The 14,998-nt window shown below is 37.6% G+C and overlaps 1 protein-coding gene across 2 annotated transcripts; it reads left to right on the top strand.

Annotated features, from left to right (window-relative positions):
• Positions 1 to 1,329: 1,329 nt before the first annotated feature.
• On the top strand, positions 1,330 to 5,409 carry en2a (engrailed homeobox 2a). Of its 2 annotated transcripts, none has more exons than XM_026267787.1 (2): positions 1,330 to 2,172; positions 3,905 to 5,409. In XM_026267787.1, exons 1-2 carry the CDS (start codon positions 1,695 to 1,697, stop codon positions 4,219 to 4,221), a joined length of 795 nt encoding a protein of 264 aa, XP_026123572.1. In that variant the 5' UTR covers positions 1,330 to 1,694; the 3' UTR covers positions 4,222 to 5,409. The 2 variants fall into 2 exon arrangements, with proteins under 2 accessions (XP_026123572.1, XP_026123571.1); XM_026267786.1 differs by having other exon boundaries at positions 1,330 to 2,175.
• The last annotated feature ends 9,589 nt before the right edge of the window (positions 5,410 to 14,998 follow it).

The raw sequence follows: 14,998 nt of genomic DNA, 5'->3' as shown, positions 1-14,998 counted from the left end.
CTTTCATTATGAGAAGCTAACCACCTAAACCAGCAGCTCCAACAAGGTGATGTCTTTACAAACGTTATACTAAGGGCATGAGGGTTGATGCTAATGTTGATTTCGTTGTGCTATAGGCTGTAAAGGTCACAGCCAGTGTAGCCCAATGTTTAGGCTCCTTAGGCGCGATTAATATACGTAATGACTCTAGGCTGCCTGATTAAGAATAAAGAATGAAATGAATCCGAATCACAATGATGTGCACGATGCATTTGCTGCTCCTTGGTACCTGGAGAGCGCGAGACAGTAACCGTATCTGCAATACAAGGCATTGGGCATTCAGCCGTTGCCAGAGCTCCTAGGCTCTGGTTAAACCTTATGAACGAGTGAAAGAGAAGTTCTACTATTTCTTTTTTGGCGCGACTAAGCGCAAATTAACATTTTTTTAAATACTATATTATGTTTAAAGAGCCATTGGCATCTGTCCAAAGAAATATGCATCCAATCATCATTACCATTGAAATATTGACTGTTCGTGTCTATAGCCTAGATGAAGAACCCTGGGTATGTATTTCTTTTAGTTTACTTTTTCAGTTTTGTATGCAGTGTATAGTGCGTATAAATAGTGCGTAGGCCTACTCATGATTCTGTAACAGGCTAATAATGCCGAAAATCTTTATCGATGTAAATCATGCCAAATTGAATAAAATTGCTCTGAATGTTGAGAAATCTGAATTTCGCCTACTTCTCTTCCATAAAAAGTCATCACACATCAAGAAAACAGTACTGGTTGTTATGGCTTTGGAACACCATGCACACCATTGCGGAACGATGTTGCCTCCGCACGTTTTGGTTGAACACATGGTATTTTAGGCTCCATTACACAAAGCTGCAATGTAAATAATACAATAAGATGTTTTCCCTTCTCAGTAAATTTAACAGAACTCAATGATATCAGTATAGTACAAAAAAATAAAATTAAATAAAAAGATCGGATTTTAAAATCTGTAGGTTCGTGAGTGCATTCGGAGAGTTAGTTGATGACCAAACCTGGGTAAATGATAGCCTACAAAAAAACATGCACAGCACACATAGTTACCCTACAAGTAAACCTCTATGATTAAAACGTGAAGACCGTGTTCAGTATGCAGGCTGCGTTTTTGGCACTGCCTGAATTTGTATTTTGGTGAAGTACTGTGTCTTTAAATGTGCAAGGATGAGTGTTGTCTGTTACTCTCGAATCAGGGTCATGTGACTAGATCTTGACTATTCTATTGGTCAAAGGCACGTGTCTAGGATACCGGAGTGTAACGTCACTGGGGGCTCGTATTAAAAATAAGAACAAAAATCCGGAGTGAAAGTATTTCAGGAGCAGTTAGGAGCCCCACTTCTCTGTCCTCAGAGTGGCCACTAACCTCCCGATAGTTGCATTGCGCAGAAAACAAATAGCATCCAACTGGCAGGTTACGGTTCATCAACCTTAAACAGAAAAAAAATCGTGATTGGAAGGCGTAACTATGTTTTTCCTTTGTGACCACGGTGCGCAAAGGTTTTTTTACTGTCGCTAAAGCTCACTGACAGATTTTCTTGCTCAGTTCTGAAATTTTCCTGAAGTGAACAAAGTGGACGGAGTCGCCCGTGGAGTGGGGTGCGACTGCCTGAGTGCTGGAGAGCGATAAAGGGTTAAGGACGGAAAGTGGAAAGTGTGTCTCAGCATGGATGAGAATGAGCAGAGCGCAAGAGACGCGGAGCAACGAGGAGCGGCGGACGAGTCCAACAGTGCCATACGACCCCTTCTGCAAGCTCCAGGGAACCTGCAGCTCCCGCACCGCATCACAAACTTCTTCATCGACAACATCCTGCGACCGGACTTTGGCCGCAAGAAAGAAGCGAACATCACGCGCGATGAGGGCAATCTCGGCGCGCGAGAGAATCTCAACCCTACGGGTCCTAGCACGGGACAGGTGGTAAGTACTGTACCAGCGGAGGGGACTTCTACACACACCAGCAGCGGAGGAAAGAAGGCAGAGATAGAGAGCGAAGAGCCCCTGAAGACCCGCGGGGAGAATGTGGATCAGTGCCTGGGTTCAGAGTCGGATAGTTCACAGTCCAATTCAAGCGGACAACTTAGCCAGCCTATGCTGTGGCCCGCTTGGGTTTACTGCACACGATACTCGGACAGACCGTCGTCAGGTAGTACGTTTTCCCTTATTTACTTTTGCCATGTGCCAGGAAACCTGTTAAATACATGCAAAGTACAGAAAGTTCTACTCTGCACTATATTCTGATCACGTCCATCCAACATTTAGAGGGCTATGTAATTTAAAACAAACTCAATAAGCTGTAATAGCCTAAAAACCGCCAAATACTTAAACACATGATTAATTTTACTAAAGATATCGGATGAACCAAAATCATATATTTTTTTAAACATTTAGGCCCAATACTGGACCAGTTACGATGGGATTTTATGCTATCTAAAAGTAGCCTGAACGATGCTTAAGATCAAATCAAAACGTGAAGAAAAGTATACAAAAGTAATTCGAACAAAATTTACGTCAAGACGACCAAACTTAGCCTATTGTTTATGAGTTATTCTTAATGGCCTATTTGAATTTTCTTTCATTTCAATTCCATATCGTTTGCTTGCGGATTGGGAATGATCGCCTAATGTTGTCCACCTATTTTTTTTTTATCCTTTTAACGAAGAGATTGAGAAACAGAATGTGTCGAAATGGATCGGCTTTTATAAAGAAGTAAATAAAATATCACAGAAACGCAATTTTAACGTTGAATAGTTGTACAGGAGAGGTTTTGCCCCGTGAGCCTTTCGTCTTTGTTGATATTTCATTAGCATATTTTTGACAATGGAGCAGGCCTCGTATCTACTATATTGTGAGTAAGCAGTTGCTTTTGAGTGCTTGTTTGTAGTAAAGTAGCCTACATTTCCTAACTTTAACATTTAACTAAAATTGTAGTTATATAATTTCAAAACAAAAGAAAGCGATATGTGCGTAGCTACATAGCTAATAGCGCAAACTCGAGCAAGAATCGTCATTTAGACTAGTCTGTCGAAATTTCTTTAGGCTAGTCTACTTTTAAAAATATCTACGTTCAACCTCTAATCGCAACAAAATTATCACCTCTCATTCACGCTACTGCTTAAAATAAAGAGAGGAATGCTGTCTAAAAACCTACTTTTTTTAGCTAAGAGAGGGCGTATTTAATAGCCTACTACCATTCGAAGTCTATCATTTTATTTTCGTTCATAGAAGTGAATCAACTTAGCCTGTTTCGTACATTGTGGCGCCAGATTTCGCGTTGAAATGTATGCTACATTAAAGTCAACGTCTTCTCTTGTTAAAAGCACGCTATTTTTATCCAAATGGTCACGAAATTATTATTCAACTGCATTCGGAGCGTTTTAGCCGTGGTAAAGCAATTTTAATTTTTTTTCTTAGACTGCTCTCGACTAAACACTAGCCTAGTTGTGATGTCGAATGGGTTAATTTCACGTAGCCTTTCATCGCCATATTACCTCACTCATAGCATTTACATACCTTACATACTTTTTTTTTTTTTATATAAAAATAAAATGTCCATTGTGGAGCAAGGCGAATCCCTGATTAATATTTTGCTTCATCTCTGAGGTTTCCCGCATTGGGTTACCTATTAATGTAGCCTCCACTGAGCGACATGCACATGCAGAGAGAGAGAGAGAGATCCATACTGCTCACACCCAAATGTGACGCAAAATAAATTAATAAATAAATAGAGCCTACGTAAAACAGATTTATAAATTATAACTGCGTTGAAAATGTTTACAGCCCCCAACTCTTCAAGACCACTCATGAACACACAGAAAATATTGGTACAATTTGTGTTTCTTTCTTATAACGGTCTGTTATTTCCTCCACACACGCAGGTCCTAGATCTCGTAAACCAAAGAAGAAAAACGCAAGTAAAGAGGACAAACGTCCGCGGACGGCCTTCACGGCGGAGCAGCTCCAGAGACTCAAGGCCGAGTTCCAGACCAACCGCTACCTGACCGAGCAGCGACGGCAGAGTCTGGCGCAGGAGCTGGGACTCAACGAATCACAGATCAAGATCTGGTTCCAGAATAAGAGGGCCAAAATCAAAAAAGCCAGCGGCACCAAGAACACTCTGGCATTGCACCTGATGGCGCAGGGACTGTACAACCACAGCACCACGTCAAAGGAAGACAAATCAGACAGTGACTGAGACAGAGAAAGTGGGGAGGGGTGGATGCGATGGGTGGGGTGGAGGGTTTGGGGGGGGGGGGTGCAAGGTTATATTTACAATGCAATAATTAAAAAAAAATAAAGGGCCAGTTAATAAATATACCAGCATTACTGATGTTAAATAGAGGCTATATCGAATTATGTCAAAAATACATTTATTGAATACAATTCTCTTATAATGTAATGGTCATATAATTTCAAAAATAGGCTATATGGGTGTCGTTTTTTGCACTTGGGCAGAGAGAGTGGCTCTCTTTAAGAAACAAGTGTTTTTATCGTTCTTCTTTGTCATGCTGTCACTAGAACCAAGCGTTTTCCACGATTAACACAACGGCCGTTTATGTAATAGCCTACATTTATTAGTTATGTTGAGAGAAAAAAAGCGAAAACCTTGCTTAAGTCCAAAGAGTCTTTTCTGCTGCATCCAGGCAACTGTGAGTACTATGAAATGCATCTTATTTCCAAGTATATCGTATTTGATTTGATGTTTTATACTAAATGGACGCAGCAATCGTCGGATGTCAGCAGGATTTTTTTAAACAAACAAAAAGAAAAAGAAAAAACACTGTTCTTTTTATTGTAAATAAATTCACAATTTTAGCCTGATTAATTATAATGAGTGAATTGGGTATGATGGGGTGGGGGGGGGGGGGGGGGGGGCTCAAATCCGTCGTTAACAACAGTGCATTATGTTGTATAGGTTGTCTGGTTGGACTACCATGTGAAATAGCCTAACATATACGAAATAACATTGGATTAACCTTCATAGCCTGGGCAAAACATTTCAACTAGGTGCGCTAAATAAATAAAGAAATGTACCACAGCGTCTTAAATCGCATAGGCCTACATAGTTTTTATAAAAGAGCAATATAATCATCTTTTGTAGCAAAGTATGTTTTAATCATCATAATGCTGCCTATAAACGTGTAGCACTGACAATGATTTCGCTTATGCGCACTCTTGACAAAAGCCAGGGTAAGCGCCACAACACATCACAGAAATATAAACAGATATATAGATATACAGTTTTCTCTCTCTCTATATATATAAACACACACAACTATGGAATAAAAAATAAGCAAACCAGCTGTTTACTGTATGACAGATGTTAAAATACTGTTTTAATGTTGACTTCATATTTGTTATGTATTTATATAGATTATATTAAGAAAAAAAAAACTTTATTCAATGACCGGTGTTGCTTTTTATGTGAGAGTAGATTTCTAAGGTGTTTAAATTGCTTATTTATATTGCAATAACTTCTTTATGTGAATGAAGCGGTATTGGGGCCTTTGCATGAAAGCTGCAAATTGTCATATTAGGGCATATTCACGCGTGTTTAGAAAAGTAAAAAAGGAATGATCGAGATTTAAGTTGCAGACTGTATCCATATACCAAATTGTGGAGTTTTTACTTTTTGAATCTTTTTTTTTTTTGTTTTATACCTAAAAGAGTGTGTGACTATATAGCCACCAAACTTAACACACTTTGCCTTACAAGTTCAAGTGCGAACTTAATAACACAGAACTGTGCCGAATCAGAGAAACAGTATTAGTTCAATTGCATACGAGCATATCTATGAATATGGCCTTCTATCTGATATACGACCTAATGAATTTACTCATCAGCGAAGATCTATCTATAAAAGCTATGTTGAAAGCTTAAATGAAAAAAAATAATAGTAAAAAATGAGATAATACAATGCTATTTTTATTTTGTGTTTACAGGTAATGTTTGTTATATGTGTAAATAATTTGTATCACGTACGTATTAATTGTGTAATTAACTGCCTCCTGAAATCTTGATAAGAATTAAATAAACAATAAGAATAATAATTCTCAATGTTTCGTTAGCTTCTTTATTTTCTTCTACTGTGAGATTGAAGAACTATCTCGCGCTCTAGCCTTATCTTGCTCTTTGGTTGAAAAGAACGTGCCACAGTCTAGTCTCATCAAATGGGAGCTGAGCCCAGCGGACATGACGTCACACCGTTGGCACACAAAGCTTTACCAAATCAGGAGTGAGTCGCTAATGCACCAGCAGTAAGGCATTTGAGAAGCACTGCAGATATCCATAAAGCTTATCCAACAATCACCATCAAACACATGTTCCTTTGGGTGTTTTTTCTTTTCTTTTCTTTTCTTTTTTTCTTTTATTTACTTTTTTTGAAATCTCTGCATCTGTAGCCTACTAAATCTCTGCATGGGCGATTTTTTGTTGTAAAACTTTACCCTGTGCATGCACCGTGAATGGGACGAAAGAAACAGAGTCATTGCCAGAGAGACTGATAATTAATGGATGACTTTATTCCATAACTAGCCTTTGAAATCACTCAAAGTAGCCTATCGATGGCAAATTTACAAACACTGTAAAACGTATATTTGCATGTTTGCTTCAAACTTACTGAAATGTTTACACAAGAGAGAAAAAAACTCCCAGCCATGCTTATTCATAACAAAATTAAGAACATCTATGTTCGGGGAGACGGGGACTGTGTACAGCTTTTCAGTTGGGGAAAAAAATCTATTCATTTTATTTTATTTTATTAATAAATAAAAAGTTCCCATTACGTAGCAAACAAATTAGACTATTACTAGTTTTATTTAGACCTGGGGCAGAAATTATGATTTTGGATAATGAATAGGCCTACAGCTTTTTTAGAAAACACAATTTCTAATAATTCCTGCCAAAATATAGCTAATAGGAACAACCTCTGCTTTTGACGAAAGCATTAATTAATTAACAACCGTTGTTGGTATTATTTAAAACCACTGCTACGCATTTATTTTATTTTATTAATTTATTTTAATTTACAGGGCGCTTTATTATAAACCGGACAACAACAACAACAACAACAAAAAAACTAAATTTAGAATTCAGAAAAATTACATTGATCATTTAAAATCACAAACATAACCTTCAATCACCAGACGAAATATACAAGCCTATATCAGCGTAATAAGGAGTGTCTTTGATCAAAAGTGTTCCGCAAATCAAATAAGCTAACTGTAGCCTATATTCAAAATATAAAAGGGTTGAGGGCAGATTTTTTTTTTAAACCATTTGAATGAAATAGTAAAAAGTAGGCCTACACTTTTTGATCAAATAAAAAGTAAATACATTTTTTATTTAATGTAGGCTAATGAAAACAAATGCATTTGTGTTAAAAACTAAATGTCACTTGTATTGTTTAGATGTGGAGTACAACAAACTTCATATAAACTTCTTAGACCACTTAATACAACATCCTAAATTATTAACAAACCAACTATAAACTGAATAGACCATGTGATACAATGCTCTACCATATCTGCAGACCAACAATTATGTTATTTATATACAAAATAAACTGAAAGCAGGAAATTTGCCTTTAAAAAGACAAAGTGACCTAACAATGTTTTTCGGTGACGATTCAAACCAATGTTTGCCTCAGAGCTGCCGGAGATCCCAGCCATTCAACAGCAATCAACACAGCACTCAAGACATGCCCTTTTTATATCAGTTAGGTAAGTCACTCAAACAGTAACTTGACTTTCCCTAAAATATGTAAATGATCTTCATTTAAAAAAAAAAAAAAGAATCATCTGATCATGGTCTACCTGTCCTCTGGGGGGAGGTGAAGGGGGGCACAGACAACTGGCATTTCCCATGCACTGACCTGCTCAATGACAATGCCTCATCTACATTTCTTTTCTAGCGCCACTTGTATGAGGAAGTGATGCCCAATGGTCGAGGGGAGAGGTCCCTGACTGGCTTTCAATAGAGCAGAAGTATGTGTGTTTGTGTGAGCAAAGTAATGAGAGAGACAGACAGAGAGTGAGAGAGAGAGAGGGAGAGAAAGAGATTTAGAGACAGAGAGAGAGAGAGAAAGAAACCCCAAATGAAGGTCAAAACCTCCTGTCATGGCTGCAGGTGGCTCATTTCCTCTGCAAGGAACAGTCCCCAGTCCTGCCCACACCTCCTTCAGCTCTCGCTTTCTTCACCTTACACCCACATTTAACTTCCTCCATCGCACACACATACACTTTATTTATATAATTACCCTTCAACTTTCATCTCAAATTCATATACGCTGCAGAAGGTAGTTTAAGTGTAAACTGCGCACACAGAAAAGCTCATCAGAAGATTGTAGAGTAAGAAAGTACCCTGTTGTCAATGACTGAAAACTGCAGTCACAACAGGTTGTATTTACACTGCTAAGATACAGTTCTGGTCACGTCAGAGTGCTTTCATTAAAGGCGCCATTCATTTATATGTTATCAAATTATACAAGTTTCTATCAAACTTCAAGTTGGCCTGATATCATGGCAACTCAGACAAACAACAGAAAAGCCTGAGGTGGAGGGAAAGTATCAGAATACGGATGTCTACTCGTCTGCTTTCCATACAAAAGATCCACACACCCTCGACCCCCCCAAACTCTCCAAACACTCCCACTGTGCTTTTCTGCCCCGAGTTCTCCAAACCCTTCCTATGGACCACTGAGGAATGCGCCTGCGAGGTTCGGAAACGTCATTAAAGGAGTGAGGGATGCAAATGGAGGACAAAAGGGATGACATCAGGCCGATTTCACACCAGGCCCTCGGATGGCCAGACCCAAGCCAGGGTCCTCACTACGCACGGCAGATCAAAAAGACTGCTGCACATACGCAGACCGGTCCGGCAAAGCAACGAAAGGGATGGTAAAGAATGCTAATCCGCAGGACAAATATATTTTAATCTCGTTACAACACAATGGTTAATGCTGCAGCTAGTTGATGGGAAAAGAGCATCTTATATCTGACCTCAACTCTAGTGTATCTGATACAGGTGCACACCTATATAACAACTTTAACTCTCAGACTACACAAGACTTTCACTGAGATTCAGTGGAAGACCATTCAAGCTACCTTCAGATGCTTCACAGAACTTCCCCTGACTAAATCCATAATGAGAGAATATAGTAATAAGATGGAGTCAGTTCCATCATAACATATTTCCAAAGTAATATCATAAATAAATCCATTCAGGACCATCTTCTTCCACAGCGTACTGTTTTTAGAAAGCAACACACACACACACACACACACACACACACACACACACACACAGAAATACACACATACACAGGGGTTGGTTTTTCATTTAGGGGAAAGCTCCACTGGTGGTGTCAGTGACCTCTACTGAAACCCCAGCAGGACTCTGACATGCAAAGGAAATGAGTCTGAGTGAATGAGTGTGAGTGTGTGTCTGTGTCTATCTCCTGAGCACCTTGGTAACTCTTGATCTCTCATGTATGGAACTCCGGCACTGGGCTCCTAAGAAGTCAACTCAGAGGACAAAAGGAAGCAGAGGCATTGAAACTCCAGTCTCTTGCTCTTTCTCGCTCCGTCTCTCTCTTAAGTCTCACACACACATACCAGCACCACCACCACAAGGGTTACACCAAATAAAATTTTAAAGAAGCCTAATGAGAAATATTAATGTCATGTAAGGCACAAGTATCAGTCACTGAAGTTAGTGACTGGCATGTGCACCCGTTAACAGTGAGTTCAGAGTTAAATCAATATGAACAGCTCCAAAGTTTAAAATAAGTTCATGGAGACCACAATATACAGGTTTTTACCTGTCCACTAAAAAGTTTAATTAATATATAAACAATTGTACTCATGGAGACATAGATGAATATCTATTACACTATGGTTCAAGGGTCAGCAGGATTAAAAAAAAACACTTATTCAGCAAATATGCTATAAAATGGATGTGACAGCAATGAAATTCATAATATATACTTATTATATTATTAATAAGTGATTTCTTAAAATAAATTAAGTTCTCTTGAACCTTTTATTCGTCAGTTTCCACAAAAATATTAAGCAACACAACTGCAATTTTTTCAACAATGATAATAATAACAAAATGCATCATGAAAAGCAAATCAGTAGAACGATTTCTTATGGATCATGTGACACTGAAGACGGAAGGAATAAGTTACATTTTATCATATATTTAAGCAGAAAACAGTTAAGTAAATTGTGAAAATACTCCAAAATATTACTGAATCTGCCTTGGGATTTGGTATTAATAAAACAGCAGTGCTAAAAAATATTCCATAAGTTTCTTTTACAAAAAACAAAAAAACTAAACACTGATTGGGCCTTAATAAATAAAAAATTAAACAAATGTATTGTTATTTAAAAACAAAAGTACAATTCAAGTATTCTGATGCAGACATGTTAACATTTACTGTAGTAAAATCTTTTAAATCACTCAACTGAGCTAGTGAAGGTTACATTTAAAGTTTGTTCAGTGTCTAGAGAAGCACACCACAAAATTATAATTAAAATAACTACAATTTACTAAAAAACTTTCAAATCTGACTTCAATGCAAATGAGACCAGGGCAAATTTAAAATCTTACTGGACAACTGAGAAGATCTGGATGTTCTTCTGTTTACTTCTGTCATTAAACAGGGAGACATATCATTAATTCAATCTAATATAAAGTTAATCAAAAGCTCAAAAGCGTCATTGTGGCACTTCGCTTTGGAAACAAACTGAGTGGCTGACCTTTCCGGAATGGTTACTGTCATCTTTCTAATACAGCACAGCGACTTTTGACCTTATACTGTACAACATTTGGAGACATAATTGGCTGTGACTCCAACTAACCATGAGCAGGACAAAATAACCATTTAACATATTCTATTCAGTTTAAAGGTCTACAAATATTAAGCGAATGATGTGTGTATGCTAGCTCCTTCCTGATATAAAAAACATGTCAGTACATGTTTAAACTTAGTTTTAATGCACATAAAAATCAAAAACTAAATGCCTGTGGATTTCCTTTTTTACAATTGAGCATACACTACAAGCACTCATTATAAATGTAAATAATAAAATCAGTAGAGTGCATCTAAAATGATGGTGATTAAGAAAAGCTGTATTTCTGCAGCATATGGATGAGCCTTTAAGAAATAATAATAGGAAAAAATACACATTTATCAAACTTGAGGCTCAATTATATCTTGATATATTTATCCGGATAATACATAAAGATTTCATTTATTAAAATGACAAGTGATATATATTTAAAGAAGACATTTGTCAAATTAAACAAGCTTGAACAAACAGATTAAATCTGACATTAAGAACAATTCTAACATTGTTTTATCACAGTGTTGATCATTTGGGCAACTTGTCAAAAGAACTATAACTTATTGTAACATCAGCTTAAGCAAAAAACTGTTAATATTATACTGATTTTTACAAATTTCCTATATATCTGTATTGAAGGAGGATAAAAAGGCACAACTCTGTTCTGCTTCAGTGATTGTGGAAATAGTGAGAGAAAGAAAGTAAGAGCAGAGATCAAGTACTTTATAGAAAGTGAGGGAGAGAATAACAGTAAAAAGAGATATACATACAATCACTATTATTATTATTGCTACCTGTATCATCTCTGCAGGCACATCAGCTCTGTTCCTCTTCACTATCCTGTGACAAACAGACAAATTCACAAAAAGAACAGCAGTGAGACACACCAGTGCAAAATACGACCAATGCAGAATTGATATTCAGTAGCACCATATAAAAGTACAGCATTCAAGAGTGTAATTTTCAGTCCGACATGCAGTGATCTGTTCATTTGAACTGTCGAGCTCCATTTTATCATAAACTCAAACTGGAAAACAGGGTGGGTCACATGTTTTCCACAGAATAACCTTCACATATCCTCTTAACATACACGAACACATTCAGTGAGACTCAAAATCAGAGAGGGCAGAGACAACACGTCTGCTCCATTATAGTATAGTCAGGGGGAGTTATATTACATCCTTCGTGGACCTGCCCTGCCTCTCTCTGCTGTGCTGGCAAAGCCAAGCAAAAGACAGGCAAACAAACTGGCTCACTGTTTAGACTGTTTCCTGGTTACTATGATTTAATTAGACACTTTAGTGAGTTAAACTTTGCCATAGTGTCTAAAATAACATGCTTTGTCTACAAATGTAGAAACTTAGTTATAAGGCACATAACTACAATCGGAGTACCTTCATAAAAAGCATAATTAAGGAATTAATGGCTCAGCGAGGCAGGAGAAAATGCAGTAGATGATTCTGCAGTCAGTCAAGTCAATCTAAGGCAATGTAAAGTCTATATGAAGAGTAGATTTGCGAATTTTCAAAAATGCAATTTTTTATTATGTTATGTTTTTATTGCGTTTTATTTAGTGCTGTCGAACGATTTATCGTGAATAATCGCATCCAAAATAAACATTTCGGTTTGGATACTACATGTATATTTATCATGTAAATATAAACACATGCATGTATATATTTAGGAACACATGTTATGTTTGCATATTAAATATTTATTCATAAAATATAAGAATATAAATATATAAATGTATATACACGTAAATATTTTCAAAATATATACTGTTTGTGTGTGTGTGTGTGTATATATATATATATATATATATATATACATAGTTCACACACATATATATTATTTAAAAGAATTTACATCAACAAATTGCGATTAATCGTTTGAAAGAACTAGTTTGATCATGTTAGTTAATGAAAATAAACAAACTGCTGTTTGATTGAGATTAATTGGAATGCACAATTAAAAAACATGATTTTTGAAAATTGTTAAAAACTGAGTTATCCGTTTTTGCAAATAAACTCTTCATATATATATTTAATTAAGTGCAGATGGTGTATATATTTTAACGGCCCCTGCAGAACACAGTCCAGTAAAACAGTTCAGTCGAAGCCATGCTCAGAGAATGGCGGGGAATGTAAACACCTGACCAAATGTACTCGTTTTCCAACAGCAATCCAGATGCTCCGCTCTCAATCATCTGCCATGTGGGAGTACAGCAGTGAAAAACCCTGACTACTTTCATTCATCACAAATGACATACATATGACAGACTTCATTAAAACATTCGTGACGTTTTGACTGCCATGAAATGCATTTACTAAAGCATCCCCCGTATGAGGTAAAATACTCCTATCACATTCTTCATGGTTGCATACAGTGGTGAAGAAAGTGTTCAGAGGTGTCTGATATGCATGACTGAAGGAGAACATCTAGTTCGTTTTTCATGTTTCATTTTAACACAAAGCTGGGCACTTTTCAAAACATGGGCATGGAAGAGCTTGCGTTGATAGAGTCAATGTTAAAGGTTTGAGACATTTAGACTGCAAAGGACACAAGATTCCAGTCCATTTTACCTCAAAAGTGACAAAACATGGGAAAAGGCGAGCGGGGAAGATGGGTGGGGGAATTGGGGAAATGGAGGGGTGGGTGGAGAATCGGTGTTCTCTTGGCAGCTCAATGCGGCTGCCATTTTCTTGGCTCTGAGTGGCTGGTTCGAGGGCGGGGCAGGAGCAGCCATAACGACCCCCCACCACCCGCCTTTCCTACAAACCTCCTCCATATCAACTGTTCCACGGTCAGATTCATCTAATCCGCTCCGAATCAAACCTGACAGAACACTCGACCATCACAGACTCTGGATCTGTTGAGTGAACTGCCGCATGATGGCAAAGCAGCAGGAGCGGTGCATGCACCCGCACAGGAACAACAACAGCGGCACTTCCTGCACTTTCAGTGAGCAAACTATGCCCACCGCCAACCATAATGAAAGGAAAGCCACTGCGTACACACAACATTCACACCAGCATTTCAGAAAGATTTTGAAATTGCAATATTCCTGTGACCAAATTTTTCACCTGTCATCAGGTTTTGTGTATCTAACTCCCAAAAGGCACAATCATCATATTTTACCAGAGATCTTGACTCAGCATAATACAAGAAAATAAGGACAATGATGTCGTTTTTAAAATTCAGTGCCTTCTCCATCTTAACAAATACATATTTTTTCACATTAGATATAAATCCTATATACTTTTTTTCCCCCATCAAATAATAATATAAAATACTAGAAATGACTGACTGATATAATTGACTGTAGCGTAATATTTTGATTAACTAGCATATATTATCAATCTAAATATAATGCATTTGATATGACATTCATAATGAAGGTCATTTAAAACTTTATCCCAAAATTAAAGTTTTTTTTTATCAATACCACCCACAAAGGCACTACAAAAAAAAATATATATATCAAAATCAAATGTAGCATCATTAATTTGTTTAATAAAAATACTTACAGAAAATGGGATGTCTCACAACGTGGTAAACAGGATCATTTTTTGCTGACTTGTGTCAGCCAGGAATGATCCCAGTTTAAAAGTTTCAGGAAAAAAAAAAATTCTAAAAATACTTCTCTCAGACTTCTAAAATCCTCAAACTACAGTGCAATTGTTGACCAAAGTTAACACAAAAAATTTAAGAGAGAGAGTTGAAACACTATATCAACAACATGAAAAAGGTCACATTATCCATTTGTTAACAGCAGAGTCTAGACAGGTCAAGGTGCATTATGTTTCTTCCCAAATGCCCATCTCAATATCTCCAGACTCCTCACATGAATCTCTTCAGAAGGAGGGGTCAGCAGTGGCCAAGTGCAGGCTAATCAGGGCAGAGGGTAGCGTGACCCCCCAGTGTCTCCACTTGGCTAATCAAAGCCCCCAGTGCTGGGTGTCAGGCTCTGGGCTGCAGAGGGCAACGGGGACAAAGATAAATGGGGAGGGGGGGGTTGTGTCCACTGTCCTTTGTCTCCATTCAGAGACAGAGACAAGCTTCCACTCAAACAGATGACATTAGGGCCGGGTTCTTTTACTAAGGACGCCCCTGATTTCA

This window comes from Carassius auratus, chromosome 7 (genome assembly GCF_003368295.1).
Source record: "Carassius auratus strain Wakin chromosome 7, ASM336829v1, whole genome shotgun sequence".
In the NCBI taxonomy this organism is placed as follows: Eukaryota; Metazoa; Chordata; class Actinopteri; order Cypriniformes; family Cyprinidae; genus Carassius; species Carassius auratus.
This window is presented reverse-complemented; position numbering and strand designations above follow the sequence as displayed.